This window comes from Orcinus orca, chromosome 15 (genome assembly GCF_937001465.1).
Source record: "Orcinus orca chromosome 15, mOrcOrc1.1, whole genome shotgun sequence".
Taxonomy (NCBI): domain Eukaryota; kingdom Metazoa; phylum Chordata; class Mammalia; order Artiodactyla; family Delphinidae; genus Orcinus; species Orcinus orca.
Window position 1 is genome coordinate 59,680,009 of NC_064573.1, and position 17,708 is coordinate 59,697,716.

Here is a 17,708-nt window from a genome sequence, read left to right on the forward strand (position 1 = left end):
TGTGTACACTCAATTATTTCTTTCGATAATTTTCAGGGATGATTTTTGAAATGTATACTTAACTTACTGTACAAAAATGGACTAACAGCAATAATGCAGTCCACCCCGTCAAGCCAATCAACTCTTTCCATTCTTTCTGTTTTCTTCATCAACCAAGGGGAATGTGGGCATTTAAGATCCTACCAGCTTAAGACTTTAGTACTAGGTCTAAAATGGTCGAGTACCATTTCCAAAGGAAAAGTACAATGGGCTCCAACTTAATAACTCTGGAAACTTTTAAAAAAGCAAATTCCCAGGGTTGTGGGAAAGAACTGGGTGCCATTCTCAGTCGCCTTTATCTACAAGCTAACTGTTGGTCACACATGCTTGGGCAGGCGTCTCCTGCCATCTGTCCAGGTGTCCATCCGTCCTCTCCCCTGGCCTGCGGCCTTCTGGACCAGTACCCACGGCGCCCCTGCCCTCTTCTAGCGCTGAGCACAAAGCCGGGCGCCCACGAAGGGTTCGGCATATAAGTGCACTGCGGGACGAAGGCTCTTCTCTTGGAGACCCTTATTCAGTAGGTCTGAGGCAGACCCCGGAAGCCTGCGTTTTTAATAAATCCTGTCTCCGACGTCAGTGACGGGATTCAGGTATGAGCTGCACTGGGTACCAGCGGGGTGCATCAGTCAGTCCGGCATCCCCATAACGGGGCCGAAACCAGCTCCTAGGGTGGCTGTGAGAAGACGAGGAGCTCCTGCACATCACGTCCCAGCTCCGGGACCAGGGCAGGGTGAGCCCGGAGAGGGGGCCGGGCGGCAAGGCGCCGAAGACGGGGACGGTGAAGAGGAAGGGGGACAGCGCGCGTGGGTCGGGTGGGCGCGGCCGCGGTCGCGGTCGGGGCGGGGCCGGGTAGGGGGTGGGACCCTGGGCGCGCTGGGCCCGCGGGGAGCGTGGCCTGGGCGGGGCCGGGTCGCGAGCGGACAGGAGCGCCGGGGGCAGTGAGAGACGCCTCCTGGCGGGAGCTGGCGGCGGCGGCGGGAGCCGAGGGGGGCGGAGGGAAGCGGGGGGCGGGGGCGAGACGGCGACGGGCTGGTCTCTCACTGTGTTACGGCCGAGGCTCGCGGGCGCTGCGCGGAGGACTGAGTGGAGGCGCGGCCTGCCTCCCTCCATAGAGTGGCGCGCCCGCTCGGCCGACCCGCGGGGAACGAGAGCCAGGCTGCTTCGCGGCGCCGCGGCGCACGGTGAGCGGGCGGGGGTGGCTGGTGCCGCTCTGGGACTGGAGGCCGCGGCCGGGCGGGAGGGGCGGGAGGAGCGGGAGGACCGGGCCCGCGCGGCCTGGGCGGCCTCCGCGGCTACGAGGCGGGGCGGGCGTGGGGCGTGGCTCCTCCGCCGGCGGCCGGGGCCGCTGTCAGCGCCTCCCGCTCGGCTGCTGCGCTTTGTTCCCAAGGCCCCGGAGGGAGCCGCTCCCCTAGGAGGAGCTCGGTTACCTGCCTCTGCGTGCCTCGTTCACCTGGACGCCTGTTCTGGGGAGGTTCGGGGAGCGGGACGCAGACGGCCATGAGGTGGGGGAAAATATCCCATTTTCAGTTGCTGTGGGGAGAAAACTAGCTCTGGAAGAATCCGTTTTCCGATGCCTTCTTTGGCCTCCACGAATACGTGCCGGTGGCTCCGGAGTCACCGGACTTGGGCGTGAGGTTCAGTAAAGCGGGCGGTGGGTCCTGACGGTCCCAGGAGGGTACCCCCGGCCTCGGCCCCTGGGGCTTTCTCCTACAGAACCGAGCCACACGGGCACAGAGCCCGGTACTCTTCACCTTCTTCTTGCCTTTGCTTTATTGTTCTTGCTAACACTTAGAATACAGGTTTACAGCAATCATAAAGGCCCATAAACGCACCTTTTATCCGTCTTACATCACTAGTCGTTTATTTAATTGATTCTGTTTGGGGGGTGTGTTTTAAACCCCAAGAAGTTTTATCTTCTCATTTTTAAAAGTTTAATGACTGTTGGTTGTTCAGCCACTGTCAGAATTTGTGCTGGTCTTTCTTTCCTTTTTCTTTTTGGACTGTAATATTTTCTTCAATATCTTTGAAGAATCACTGGTACCTAAGGTAGAGAATTAAAAGAATATCTTCACATTTTGGTAAGTTAGAGTTCTTAATGCAGTTAATAATTTACTATTCCCTTTGTTATTCGCTAAATTATTTAAGGAGCAACTGTCCACTCCTTCCGCTGAGCTGCTTCATTTTGGCTAATTATGTTAAGAGACAAAATGAGATAGTAACAAGTAGACACTAGAATAATTTGCATTTTAAAAATTTGTCTTAATTCTAAGAATTAAAATATTGATAAATGTTTTTTAAATTATAATACAATATTAATAGGTTTTTTTGTTTTGCAAAGCAGTGCAGCATTGAAACTACTTATTTGCTTCATATATTGATACTTTCAGGTTACTGATGGTATGTATACACACACACACACACACACACACATACGCACTTTAATTTTCACAGTCACCATTTCTGGGTACTCTGAGGAATTTCAGAATTCTATATCTCTGAAGATGGCTAACAAGATATTACTGTATATTGTAGCTTTTTTTTGAGTGTTTAAGTAATCTTTCATTGAGAATAATCTTTAAACAGTCACTCAAAAGTCTTTTAACACAATGAGTCTTGGTTTATTTATTTGATTTTCATTTTTGTATTTGTTTTTACCCTAGCATTTGCCTTTGAATTAAAGTTTTTGTTGTTTTTTTTTTCTTTTTGTTTGTTTGTTTAGCTTCCTGGGAGTTGGTGATTGTCTTTGAAGAAACATGAAGTCACGCTCTGTTGTTACGCTTACTGTAGCCATCCTGGTGTTCCTGACATGGGTCCCCATGTCACTGAGTTGTAACAAAGCACTCTGTGCTAGTGATGTGAGCAAATGCCTCATTCAGGTAGGACTAAGAGTACTTTTTTACTATTAAAATATACTGTAGAGCAGACACAGAGCACATATATACAGATAGAGAGTGTAAGGTCTGAGGTAATGAACCATGACACTGGTCTGGGGTTTTGCCCCCATACTTCTCTTGCATACAAGCAATGTCAGACTCAAGGAGTTCAGTACGGAAAATGATATCCAGCTTTGTAAACGTGCTGTTACAAGGTGATGAGTAGCCTATTCAGATGAATTAAAGGGTTCCCTTGTATAATCTAGTTTACATAGCAAGACTCACTATATTTAGAAAAAAAATTTAGCTAGTCAAATCATAGACAAACTGTTCCCTAAATATAATACACTAATTGTCTGTTCTAAGTAACAAGTTACCCCAAACAGCAACTTAATGCAGTAAACATTTATTATTTATGCAGTTGCTGAGGGTTGGGAACCTAGGAGCAGCTGAGCTGGGGTATTCAGGGTCAGGGTTTCTCAAGGTTGCAGATGTTGGAGAATGTGCTTCCAAGATGATTGACAGTGATCTCTCTCTCAGCCATCAAGGCAAGCCTTTCTGAAGAGAAAAGTGAGGTTAAGTAATGGCTTAGTTTACAGAGCTATTAAGTGGCTGTGGAAGGTGGCCTGTGTTTGAACCCGAAGCCTGTGGCCTTTCCATACACATACTGGTTATTACTGTTCTTAAAGTTGCATTAATTAGTGGTGAACTTCATGTCTTACACAGCTGTTCTCTCTTTTCTCATCCTGTTAGACCGTCAGCAGTCTTGGGTCTGTATTTATTAGCCTCTCTTCCAGCTGTTGGCTAAGAAATTCAGTAACCACACATATTAGAATTCTGTATAAAGTACGACTCAGCTACCTCTTAGCTGTGATCCTGACATGAGAGCATTTGTAGGTACTAGAAGTGGTAATGATTTTTATAGATGAGAGGCATTATGTGCTGATTTGTGACATTTTGGTCCTCATTAATAGTTAAAATTTTGGGAAGCCTGGCCTTTATGTGAGTATGGTGGTCACCATCTCATACTCTGTACCTTCACTTTGCATTTTAACCAAAACATTTAACTAGAGAGGTTGGTTGGTTAGGGTTAGGGTTTTCACTATGGATGTTTTTAAGCATAAATAGAAGAGGGAAGAGTATAATGAACAGCAGTAATAATCAGCAGTTACAGCCATCATTCACTCGGGGCTACCCTTGCTTCATCTCTGTTCCCCTGCACTGTTCACCCTATAGCTCTGTTTAGTGTCAGTCAGACCCCTGATATTATTTTATCATAAATGTATTGTCTATCTCTGAAGATAAGAACTCTTGAAAACATAGCTATTAGCACTTTAAAAATTAACAATAATTCTTTAATATCACGTAGTTTTATACCTGGAAGTTTTTTTTAATTTAATTTTTTTTTGGCTGCATTGGGTCTTCATTGCTGCGTGCAGTCTTTCTCTAGTTGTGGCAGACGGGGGCTACTCTTCGTTGCGGTGCGCAGGCTCCTCGTGGTGGCCTCTCTTGTTGCGGAGCTCGGGCTCTAGGCACGCGGGCTCAGTAGTTGTGGCGCACGGGCTTAGTTGCTCCGCGGCATGTGGGGTCTTCCCGGACCAGGGCTCAAACCCATGTCCCCTGCACTGGCAGGCGGATTCCTAACCACTGCGCCACCAGGGAAGTCCCTACATGGAAGTTTTGATATGGCACGTCTGCTTAGGCTTGTGCTGGCTGAAAATTTGGTAGTTTTCTCATGAAGTCCAGCTTTGTGCTGTGGTCAGAGGTGAATCTGTGCCACTTCCCACGTTGTTTCAATGTATCTTCATTATTCATTATTGGAAATAAAGTCTCATAACAATTGCTATATTCATGTTTAGGTAGAAATTTACTTAAATCTCAAATTATTTTTTGACTCTCCAAGTCTGTAATTTCCATTATTCAAATAATTAAAAATTGGATTTTATTTGAAAGACCTTGCTTGGTAAGGCAGTATTTAAAGAAGAAAGCGTTTGGTTGCTATCGATAAAAACTCTCAAAAGTTTTTGTTTGTTTTGCTTTTCAGTTTAAAATTCTATAATACTTACAAAATGCTTCAAAAAGTAGAGTAAAAATTACGTGTAAAAACTGGAAAGTCAGGTGAAGCTTCACCTGCTTGTTAAATGGTGATTTTAGTAAACTCATTGGAAAGAAGGTAGGACTCTTTTTTTTTTTTTTTTTTAAACCACTAATTCACTGATGCAAACATTTCTGATTCCTGTTCCTTCAAAACTAGGAATCATCAAATCTTTTTCTGGTAGTAGAGACAGTGCTTCTGGTGCATAGTGGCAGGGTGCTTGGGGTTAAAATGATAGAGGCCTTGAGTATTGAGGGTTTTCTTGTTCATTTATTCCTAAGCACTTATGACATTGTGCTAAGCACTTACTGGACATTGCAGTGAAATGTGATTGGTTCTACCATTTACCTGGTTTTATGGACTCCGCTGATTATTTCACATCCTGCCCTTTACTCTCCTTGCATTCCCTCACTGTGGCTGTGTGACAAACCACCCCAAAGGTCAGTGGCTGGAAGGAACAACAACATTTATTTTGAGCATGAATTTGCATCCTGTGTGCTGCTTGGTAGGATAGTTCATCTGCACCACACAGCATTATTAGCTGGGGCGGCCTGAAGGCTGGCAGCTGAAATTACCTGAGGCAGCGCTGTCCACTAGAACTTTCTATGATGATAGAAATGGTCTACATCAGCCCTGTCAGGTACAGTAGAAACTAGTCACGTGGTTGTTAAGCACTTGAAATATGACTAGTGTGGCTGAAAAGCAGATTTTTAAATTTAATCATTTTAATTAATTTAAATTTAAACAGCTGCATGTGGCTAGTGACTGCTGTATTGGATATCACAAAGCTGGGCTAGGAATATTCTTCGTTCTCTCTCTCTCTCACCCCCCTGGCCCCCTTTCTGTCTCCCCTCCTTTCCTCCCTCCCTGTCAGTAGTCTCTTTGTATGACTTCTCCAGCATGCTGGCTTAAGACTAGCCAGATTCCTTATATGTTGGCTCAGGGCTTCCAAGACCATGTGTCTCACGAAACACAGCAGGGGAAGCTGTATTGCCTTTTATGGCCACACCATTGAGGTTATGTTGTTACTTCCATCATGGTGGTAGGCCCACCGGGATTTAAGAGGAGGGTACATAGGCCCCGCCTCTGATGGAGGAGCATGAGTGTAACACTAAGGAGAGCTTAGTGGATGGGGTGAATGACGTGGCCATGTTTGGAAAATACAATCTGTCACATCTTCACTGTGACTTGACCGGCTGGGTGATCTCAGAGTTTCCTTCTAATTCTACATATTTCTAGAGAAAGCAACCAACTATTATTATGTGTTAAATATATATTTTTTTAATCAGAGTATCTCTATATGCCTATTCTGGACATTTAATATGAATGGAATCATACAATATGTTGTCTTTTATGCCTGTCTTCTTTTATTGAGCATAATGCTTTCACAATTCATCTATATTACAGTATGTATCAGTACTTTGTTGTTTTATGGTCAAATAATATTGTACTGTATGGATATGCCACATTTAATTTATCCATTCATCAGTTGATGAATGTTTAGATTGTTTCCACCTTTTGGCTATGCAAGTAATGGAGCTGTGGATATTTGTGTATAAGTTTTTATGTGGGTATCTGTTTTCATTTCTTTTGGGTATATACCTAGGAGTAGAGTTGCTGGGTCATATTTTCTATGTTTAACATTTTGAGGAACCACTAAAGTATTTTCCAAAGTGGCTGTATACATTTCCACCACTGTGTATGCAGGTTCCAATTTTCCTACATCCTCACCAGCACTTGTTATAGGCATCTTAGTGGGTGTGAAGTGGTTTTGATTTGCATTTCTCTAATGACTAATGATATTGAGCATCTTTTCATGTGCTTATTGGCATTCATATATCTTCCTTGGAGAAGTGTCTATTCAGAACCAATGCCCATTTTTTAATTGGCTTATTGTCCTTTTATTGTTAGGTTATAAGAGTTATTTATATATTCTGGGTACAAGTCCATTATCAGATATATGACTTGCAAATAATTTCTCCCATTTTGTGGGTTGTCTTTTCACTTTCTTGATGGTATTATTTGCAACACAAAAGTTTTAAATTTTGATGCAGTCTTTTTTATTTATTTATTGTTGCTTTTGCATTTGGTGTTGTAACTAAGAAACCATTGCCTAACTCAGGGTTATAAATATACTTGTCTATTTTCTTCTAAGAATTTTGTAGTTTTAGCTCTTATATTTAGGTCTGCAATCTATTTTGAGTTGATTTTTGTATATGGTGTTAGGTAGGGGTCCAAATTTATTCTTTTGTGTATGGATATCTAGTTCTCAGCATCATTTGTTGAAAATATTATTTTTTCTCTGTTGAATTATCTTGACACTCTTGTTGAGAATTATTTGACCATAAATGTAAGAGTTTATTTTTGGACTCTCAGTTGTATTCCATTGATTTATATATCTATCTTTTTGCCAGTACCACACTGTCTTGATTACTGTAGCTTTGTGGTATGTTTTACAATCACAAAGTATGAATTTTCTAATTTTGTTGTTTTTCAAGATTTGTTTTTAATACTTTGGTCCCTTGCATTACCATATAAATTTTAGGGTCAGCTTGTTGATTTCTGTATTAAAAACCAGCTAGGATTTTTATATATAAATATATTTGACTTTATTAATTGGAGTAGTTTTTGGTTTACAGCAAAATTGAGCAGAAGGTGCAGAAGGATCCCATATACTCCTTTCCCCTACACATACCCACTGTTTCCCCTACTATTAACATCTTGCATTAGTTTGTACATTTGTTACAATTGATGGACCAATATTGACATACTATTATTAACTAAAGTCCACATTACATTACATTAGGGGTCATGCTTTGTGTTCGACAGTTCTATGGATTTGACAAATGTGTAATGTCATATATCTGCCATTACAGTGTGACACAGAATTGTTTTGTTGCCCTAAAAATCCCCTGTGCTTCCACAGGGCCTCTGCATCCCCCACCGCATTTTACTGTCTATATAATTCTGCTGTTTCAATATGTTATACAGTTGGAGTTATACAGTATGTAGCCCTTCCAGGCTGGCTTCTTTCATTTAGCAGTATGCATTTATGGTTCCTGCATGTTTTTCTGTGGCTTGATAGCTTATTTATTTATATTCCATTTTATGGGTGTATCACAGTTTGTTTTCTATTCACTCATTGAGGGACATCTTGATTACTTCCAAGTTTTGCAATTAAGAATAAAGCTGCTACAAACATCCATGTGCAGGTTTTTGTGTGGACATAAAATTTCAACTCATTTGAGTAAATACCAAGGAGCACAATAGCTGGATCATATGCTGAGAGTATGTTTACTTTTGTAAGAAACTGCCAGACTGTCTTCTAAAGTGGCTATACGGTTTTGCATTCCCACCAGCAGTGAGAGAGAGTTCCTGTTGCTCCACATCCGCACCAGCATTTGCTGCTGTCAGTGTTTTGAATATTAGCTGTTCTAATTGGTGTATATTGGTATCTCGTTGTTTTAATTTGCAATTTCCTAATGACATGTTGAGCTTTTTTTCATATGCTTTATTTGCCGTCTGTATATCCTCTTTGGTGAGGTGTCTTTATGTCTTTTGCCCATTTTTAAATTGAGTTGTTCATTTTCTTCCTGTTGAGTTTTAAGAGTTCTTTGTATCTTTTGGATTAACAGTCCTTTATCGGATGTGTCTCTTGCAAATATTTTCTCCCTGTCTGTGGCTTGTCTTCTTGTTTTCTTTTTCTTAAGATTTTTTTTTGATGTGGACCATTTTTAAAGTCTTTATTGAATTTGTTACAGTATTGCTTCTGTATTTTTATGTTAATGGTTTTTTGGCTGCAAGGCACGTGGGATCTTAGCTCCCCAACCAGGGATCAAACTTCACACCCCCTGCACTGGAAGGCGAAGTCTTAACCACTGGACCTCCCAGCAAGTCCCCTGGCTTGTCTTCTTAATCTCTTGACAGTGTCTTTTGCAGAGCAGAAGTTTTAAATTTTAAAAGTCCAGATTACCCATTTTTTCCTTTCATGGATTGTGCCTTTGGTATTGCCAGCTATGATTTTGATTGGGTTTACGTTGACTCTGTAGATCAATTTGGGAATTATTGCCATGTTAACAGTATTAAGTCTTCTGATTCATGAGCAAGGAGTGTCTTTCCTTTTGTTTAAATTTTTCTTTCATTTCTTTCAACAGTATTTTGTAGTTTTCAGCGTACAGGTCTTATACTTCTTTTGTTAGGTTTATTCATAGGTATTTTATTCTTTTTGACGTTGTTGTAAATGGAACTGTTTTCTTAATTTCATTTTCAGGTTGTTCGTTGCTTGTATGTAGTGTTGTAAATCTTAAATCTGTTTTCACCTTATTCTGCTTTTTGGGAGAGTTCCTTGACTTTACCTTTGAACCCTTTCTATTGAATTTTTAAATTTTAGCAATAACTTTAAAATTTTACTTCTTATTTTCTGCTTGTTAATTTTTCTTTTAACACTTTTACTTGTATTTGAATGCACTGTTTTCTCAGATATCCTGAGAATACTTACTGGAAGTTTTATTGATGGAGATGGAGGTGTGTCTCCACCCCTCACCTCCCCATTCTGTTATGTGGATTTCTCTTTCTTCCAAGATTATTTTTTTCTTTCAATTTATATCTCTTTCATGCAGGAGGCTTTCCTCAAATGTATAGTGTTCCTTAGTTGTCCATTATAGTTAGGAATGAAGCATAAAAGCTTGATTGGGGGCCTCCCTGGTGACGCAGTGGTTGAGAATCCGCCTGCCAATGCAGGGGACACGGGTTCGTGCCCCGGTCCGGGAAGATCCCACATGCCATGGAGCGGCTGGGCCCGTGAGCCATGGCCGCTGAGCTTGCGTGTCCAGAGCCTGTGCTCCGCAATGGGAGAGGCCACAACAGTGAGAGGCTCGCGTACCGCAAAAAAAAAAAAAAAAAAAAAAAAAAAAGCCTGATTGGGAGACTGTTTGTGGGGAGGGCTGACATACACAGACTGGAGGGTATCGCCTGAGGGACAGGGAAGCCCTCGATGCTGGAGTGTGTTTTCTGCTCTGAGGCTGATCATTTTCCTGCAGAGAAGTTTTTGGTTAGTTTGTTTTGAATGGCTGGTGTTCTTGCTGTGGTCTGGGTGGTGGTTGGTTGGTAGATGCTTGGTTCTTGTCTTTGTGCCCTAGTGTTGGGGGTTGCCTCTGTGGTCTGATAGAAACTTGAACTTTAGTGCCCTCTTTTATTCCTGTTCTCTTCAGTTGAGGAATAGATTGGCTATTGGCGTTTCATGTGCCAAGAACTGTCAGCTGGTGTCCTTAGGCCTCTTTAGTGCTTCTCTTAAAGGGGATCCCCAGAATTATATTCAAATTTGCAAATGTGCTGTTTTCTAGGAGAAAAGTCCATAGCTTTCAGGAGGTTCTCAAAGTGGTTGATTGCCCTGAAAAGGTGAAGAATTGCTGGGGCTTTGTTTGCCATCACACTACTAAGTTATTAAAATTCCACTTTCACATTCAACAAAGTACAAGGCATGTTGACATTTTAGATGGCAATGATAGCTTTTCTCCTTAAACTTAGAGAAAAACATGCACAAAAATGAAGGTGGGAGATAAGAACTTTAAGAAAGGCCATGCTATAGAAGTGTAAAGAAACTTCCCTCCTAAGAGGGAGTTTAGCTTTTCTTTTAGTTATTTGGTTTGAACAACATCTGTAGTGTTGAAATGCTGTACCGTGAGGATAAGTTAGAACATATGTTTATGTTGAGCCCTCCGCAACTCATGAAGTAACTAAATATAAAACATTTTCCCTGGAAGCTCAGGCTTGTGTAAATGTTTTTTACCAGCACAGTCATTCCTGCCTCTCCTACAAGTTGCTACGCAGAAGGGTGGTCCCTACATAAATATTTATTTTGTGCTTCTGACAGGAAGGAAATGTAATTTTAACATCAGGAAAGTAATATTGTCATCTTGGTGTGTTCCTTTGCTCATATAATGAGTGGTTGAGCTGTCTTCTTTCAGGGGAAAAATGGTAAAACAGGATTTTGCTTTTAATAAGATCTTTACTTGTTTTTTCTTCTGCTTTTGTGAAAAGAGCATTTAAAATTTGAATCAATATTATGCTTCTACACCAGAAATCTCAAGACCCATTTTGTATTAAGAACTGAAAAACCAGGGCTTCCCTGGTGGCACAGTGGTTAAGAATCCACCTGCCAATGCAGGGGACATGGGTTCAAGCCCTGGTCCAGGAAGATCCCACATTCTGCGGAGCAGCTAAGCCCGTGCGCCACAACTACTGAGCCTGTACTCTAGAGCCCACGAGCCACAACTACTGAGCCCCGTGTGCCACAACTACTGAAGCCCGCACACCTAGGGCCCATGCTCTGCACACAACAAGAGAAGCCACCACAATGAGAAGCCCGTGCACTGCAACGAAGAGTAGCCCCCACTCACCACAACTAGAGAAGGCCCGCGCACAGCAACGAAGACCCAATGCAGCCAAAAATAAATAAATTTAAAAAAATTATTAAAAAACAAGAACTGAAAAACTCCTTACTGATTTGTGAGTACTTTTAGCTAATATTTATGGTCATATTTAGGATGATGTAAACTTTATATTTCATGAAGATATTCAAACTTAGGTTCAGAGATCACTGATGCATTCTTTTAGCACTTTACTGGTTTTCTGAATATTTATTTAGTGCTTTTATATACTAAATCAACAGTCTGCTATTTTTCTATTCTAAAAATTGATTTAACTACTAAAGAAATCTTAGATTATCTGAAATAAGTTGGGATTTCAAAGTAGTTTCTCATTAATAATTCTAGTTTTTTTTAATGTATTTTGTTTTAAGTTAAAAATATAAATAGTTCAGGTAACATCAGGAATTTCTTAATCACAGCAAACTAAAAAATTAACTTTCTCTTCCTTTTTCCTTAATGAGTGCTAATTAAATTCCATATTAGTTTTTTTGCTACAGTTATCTTTTTTTTTTTTTTTTGCGGTACGCGGGCCTCTCACTGTTGTGGCCTCTCCCATTGCAGAGCACAGGCTTCCGGACGCGCAGGCTCAGCGGCCATGGCTCACGGGCCCAGCTGCTCCGCAGCATGAGGGATCTTCCCAGACCGGGGCACGAACCAGTGTCCCCTGCATTGGCAGGCGGACTCTCGACCACTGGGCCACCAGGGAAGCCCATACAGTTATCTTGATTTGTTACTCTACTAGTAATATTTTGGCATATAGTATACAATGTTCCCTCTTTCCTTTTATAAACACTCCTTTTTTTCCTATAGTGTATCCTCTCTTTTTTCTGCTTCCCTGCTCTTAAAAATTGTGACTCTAACTTATTTTTGTCCTGTTTTGCTTCAGTTAATACCTCATGAATATCTCTGAAATTAATATCCCAAAGTAATGAGTTAGGGACATCCCTCGTGGTCCAGTGGGTAAGACTCCACGCTCCCAATGCAGGGGGCTGGGGTTTGATCCCTGGTCAGGGAACTGTATTCGGCATTCATGCTGCAACTAAGAAGGCTGCATGCTGCAACTAAGAGCCCACATGCTGCAACAAAGATCCTGCGTGCTGCAGCTAAGACCTGGTGCAGCCGAAATAAGTAAATAAATAAATAAACCTTAAAAAAAAAGTAATGAGTTAGACCTGATGTAATTTAAGGGAAGAGTAAGTTTTGTTTCCCTTCAAATGTTAGCAGTTAGAATAGCTGATAAAGTTTATAAGTGGAAACTAAAATTTATTTTCACTGGCAGTTTCACCTGTTGAATTATTACATTAAAACAAAGATGAAGGGGACGTCCCTGGTGGTACAGTGGTTAAGAATCCACCTGCCAAGGCAGGGGACATGGGCTCAAGCCCTGGTCTGGGAAGATCCCACATGCCGCAGAGCAACTAAGCCAGTAGGCCACAACTACTGAGCCTGCGCTCTAGAGCCCACGAGCCACAACTACTGAGCCTGCATGCCACAGCTACTGAAGCCTGCATGCCTAGAGCCTGTGCTCTGCAACAAGAGAAGGCACCGCATTGAGAAGCCCGCACACCACAACTAGAGCAAGCCCGCGCAACCCCGTGCAGCAACAAAGACCCAGCGCAGCCAAAAATAAATAAATAAATAAAGTTAACAAAAAAAAAAAAAAAAAGAAAACAAAGATGAGGGCTTCCCTGGTGGTGCAGTGGGTAAAAATCCGCCTGCCAGTGCAGGGGACACGGGTTTGAGCCCTAGTCCGGGAAGATCCCACATGCCACAGAGCAACTAAGCCTGTGCACCGCAACTACTGAGCCTGTGCTCTAGACCCTGCGAGCCACGACTACTGAAGCCCGGGCGCCTGGAGCCCATGCTCCTCAACAAGAGAAGTCACCACAATGAGAAGCCCGTGCAACACAAGGAAGAGTAGTCCCTGCTCACCACAACCAGAGAAAGCCCGCGCAGAGCAACGAAGACCCAACACAGCCAAAAATAAAAACAAATAAATAAATAAATTTATTTTAAAAAACCAGAGATGAGGGGGACTTCCCTAGCAGTCCAGTGGTGAAGACTCTGTGCTTCCACTGCAGGGGGCACTGGTTCGATCCCTGGTTGGGGAACTAAGATCCCACAAGTCATGTGCCATGCCCTTCCCCCCAAAAAAGAGAAGACCAAAGATGAGGATTTCACTGGGACACTTGGAAGTTTTCAAATATAATTTTAATAGGGAGAATAGTAAAGTCCCTATTTACCCGTCACTTAGCTTCACCAGTGGTCAGCATATGGCTGGTCCAGTCTCATCTCTACCTGCCCCTATTTCACCTCACCTGGATGATTTTAAAGAAATGGTTTGGGGTACTTTTGTAGTAAGTAGGATTAAAATTTTGTTACAAGGTTTATATAAGAAATGGGTGTCGTTTGATATATTTTGGTAGATCATGTATGTACAAAAGGATAAATTCTGTTTTCTGTATTTCACTTGTTTAAATTATTTTCAAGGCAAACGTTTGAATTTATAAAGAACATGGTGATAAGATTTGGTTTAGATACTTCTGTTCCGAGTTTGAAAGTCTGTCTGATGGCCTCCTTAAAGAGTATTAATTTGTCAAAACAGATTTGTTGTAACGTAATTATAATTATGTTTATTGTTTTGAATAAAGGCTAATTGTTCGAGGGTGTGTTGTTTATATATTGGTTTTTAAATACCCATTTGACCTATGTAAGGGTTGTGAAAATAGTATCAGCACAGGTACAGTCTTGTTGGTTACCGATGCTTATACGGTGTTCATTTTCATAATTACCTTTGTTCTTACATTCCTGGGGGTTTTAGGTCAAGATATTATAAACACTTATAGTTTGTTTGATTTAATATTTAAGAAGATTAATTTGTGTTTTTGAGTGTGTTTTTTTTATTGTATGAAATTAAACTGGATCTTCAGAAGTCCTACTACTTAAATTTAAAATGTTTACTTGCCATTATAAAAATATTTTGTTCTCAAAGGAATCCACAAAATACATAGAAGTAGAAAAAGGAAACTAAATCATTTATAGTCCTGTTTTCTAAACACAGACTACTCTTAATATTTGATATAGTCCTTTTTAGGTTTTTATTCTATGTTTAGGTGATTTTTAACACTTAAACATAGAAAAAAGGTTGTATATTATATATACAGCTTTCACATTTTGCATTTTTCACCAGCATTGTTTTATGTTTCTTTGTTTTTAAAAAAAAAGTATGTTAGTTTAGAGAAGTTTAGTTTTAGCTTGAAAGTAAAATAGAGAAATATATTTTCTGAACTATCTTCTGCACTGCTTTCTTTAATAACAGTTAACATTTATATAATGCTTTATGTTTTTCAGTTCAGATTTGTTAAAATAATATATTTATGGACCACAGTGTACCATACTGGTCCTTCAGAGATGAGATGAGGTATTCCCTAATCTCCCAAAGCATTTTTGGGGTCAGATTTATTGCGGTATAATTCACATACAGTATATTTCACTCTTTTTAGATGTACATTTCTATGATTTTTGATAAATGTATGCTCATGTAACCACTACCACAATCAAGATAGGGAATATTTTCATCACCCTTAAACGTCCCTTCGTGCCCCTAGGGAGTCAAGACTAGCTTCCTCCCCAGCCTCAGTACTTCACCACTGATTGATTTTTGTCCCTATAATTTCATCTTGTCCAGAATGTCTTAGAATCGTACGTTGTGTAACCTTTTGTGCCTGGCTGACTTCTTTCAGTTATAATGCTTTTGAGATTGACCCATGTGGCTGTGTGTCTCAGGGTCTCCTTTCCTTGGTCTTGCTGAGTAGTAGTCTGTTGTGTAGATGTACCCCATTTCTTCATCCATTCACTAGCTGATGGATGTGGCTTGTTTCCAGTTTTTGGTGATTATGAATGAAGTTATTTACTTCCATGTATAGGTCTTTGTGTGGATGTATGTTTTCGTTTCTCTTGATTAAATACCTAGGAGTAGGATTGCTGGATCACAAAGCATCTGAAAAACTGAGATTTGGTGTTACATGCTGCAGTTTACGGGCCAGGACTTGAATCCAGATTCTGTAAATCCAAGTCATTTGCTGTCTGCTAGACTATAATGTTGTTTTCAGTGGTGATATTTCCCTGTTTTAACAACATTGCTAACAAATCTCTCAGATTTTGGCAACAGTTAAAGAATGGAGATATTTATCAGCAACTTTACATCAGAATATAAATAAAAATTTCCCTCAAGTTATTAGTTTCCATCTCTGACCTGGAGATTTGGAAGTTTATAAAATAAATTTTAACTCTTAAAATCTAGGCTTAGTCTTAGATGAATAATTACCCCCCCATTTATTTTGCATGGATTAAGATCTCACCAGAACCTTAGATGTATAGAGAACAAGATTTTCCATTAAAGTTGATTTAATAATTATATAAAATCTGTCTTCTGGCATAAAAAAATTGAAATTCTTTGTCATATTCAACATTTTCAATAATACAAATGTAAAATACTTTTTTTAAAATTTATTTTTGGCTGTGTATTGTGTCTTTGCTGCGCGTGGGCTTTCTCTAGTTGCAGCAAGCGGGGGCTACTCTTTGTTGCGGTGCGCGGGCTTCTCATCGCGGTGGCTTTTCTTGTTGTGGAGCGTGGGCTTTAGGCGCACAGGCTTCAGTAGTTGTGCCACTCGGGCTCAGTAGTTGTGGCTCACAGTCTCTAGAGCACAGGCTCAGTAGTTGTGGCGCACGGGCTTAGTTGCTCCGCGACATGTGGAATCTTCCTGGAGCAGGGTTCGAACCCGTGTCCCCTGCATTGGCAGGCGGATTCTTAACCACTGTGCCACCAGGGAAGTCCCTTCATATAAGTTTTTAAAGCAAATTGCCAAATTATCTCTAAATACTCATTCTGGTCAACTTAGGATAGCTCAAATGTATAAATTTCTGTTTTCTATTTAGTATAATATTATAATTTTTTCCACCATAAATGTATTGAACGGTGTGATTACACTTTAAGAACATCTAGCATGGTACTTCACGATCCACGTCACTCTGGCTCTGACACGCGGAAGCAGTGGTGGCAGGAGCAGCCCTGTGGCAGAAGATCTGACGTCGGAGCCCAGTTGGGCTGGATCACTGACCCATCCCTTCCAGCCTTTCATCTGTACCAGGAGCAGCGCCCATACTTTCCCTGGGACTTCCAGACCAGGGAGGCAGATGATGCGATCATTAACTGGCCCAAGCAAAAAAAAGAATTAAGTATTAAATCCCAACACACTGGTTTTGCAACTCTTGCCATTGATACTTATTTTACCTTTACAAACAATGATTAAACTTTGGCAATAGCACTTGTAATTGTATTCAGGTACTGAGAGTGAAAGATATAATAGTGCCTTTGATTAAACAACCTGAAGGGTTAGCTAAGTTTAATTATGGGCTCATTCTCTCTAAGAAAGTAATAATTATTGAGATGCTAAATTAATAAGAAATAAGCTTTATATTTCTCATCTCATTGTTTAAAAAGCAGCAATAGCTATCCAAAACTGGGGTCAAATCTCAGCCACTTACTAATTGAATGATGTACAAATTCATCACCTTATATGAAAATGAAGGTGAATAATACCTTGATAAAGGCTTTATGAGCTCCAAGATAATGCATATAAAACACTTAGCACAGTGCCTGTTAATGTTACATAAAACCCACTTAGGAACTTTGGGGGAGGCTGTGGCAGCAAATAAGTGGAGACACTGGATCCACCTTTCTTCTGTGAACGCTGTGTTTGCTTGGGATCCCACGTTCAGCCGACTGAGCAGTGCTCAAGGTTAATCATAGGAAGGTTAGTGAATTACGTAAATAGCCAGTCCACACAGGAATCCCACATCTCAGCACAACCCTCTTTCTAGTTAATACGGAAGACTTTGAAGTAATGGTGACATGGAATATAATAATGACGTTTCTGAAGGCGGTGATGCAGAATGAGAACATGGACAAGCTGTGAAAGAGATGAAGTATTTAAGGCCTGCTCCTGAACTTTGGTACATAATATGTTCCATTATGGAGCCGTTATGTTGACAGATTTTTATTGATACAATAGGGAAATACTTTTTAAATCAGGAGAGTGCGCCATCATTATTTTGTTAGAAACGCATAGGAATTTACCGAAGTGGGAGGGACTTGGGTGCTTTTTCCTTCTACTCTGGTAGATTTTTTTCAAAGTCTTTTATGATTTTAAAAAAAAACTCTTAAAAATTTAAAGCATTCCTTTTATCTTGACTCTAGCCTCTTTAGCAAAG

The 17,708-nt window shown here is 40.9% G+C and overlaps 1 protein-coding gene across 5 annotated transcripts in view; it reads left to right on the top strand.

Moving 5' to 3' along the window:
* The first annotated feature begins 1,038 nt into the window (after positions 1-1,038).
* Positions 1,039-17,708, top strand: part of TWSG1 (twisted gastrulation BMP signaling modulator 1) — a 40,909-nt gene continuing 24,239 nt past the window's right edge. For all 5 annotated transcript variants that reach the window (XM_049698517.1, XM_049698518.1, XM_033439397.2 and 2 more), the window contains exons 1-2: positions 1,039-1,220; positions 2,759-2,915. In XM_049698517.1, the coding sequence (XP_049554474.1) occupies positions 2,793-2,915 (123 nt within the window). In that variant the 5' untranslated portion in view covers positions 1,039-1,220; positions 2,759-2,792. The remainder of the gene's footprint in view (positions 1,221-2,758; positions 2,916-17,708) is intronic.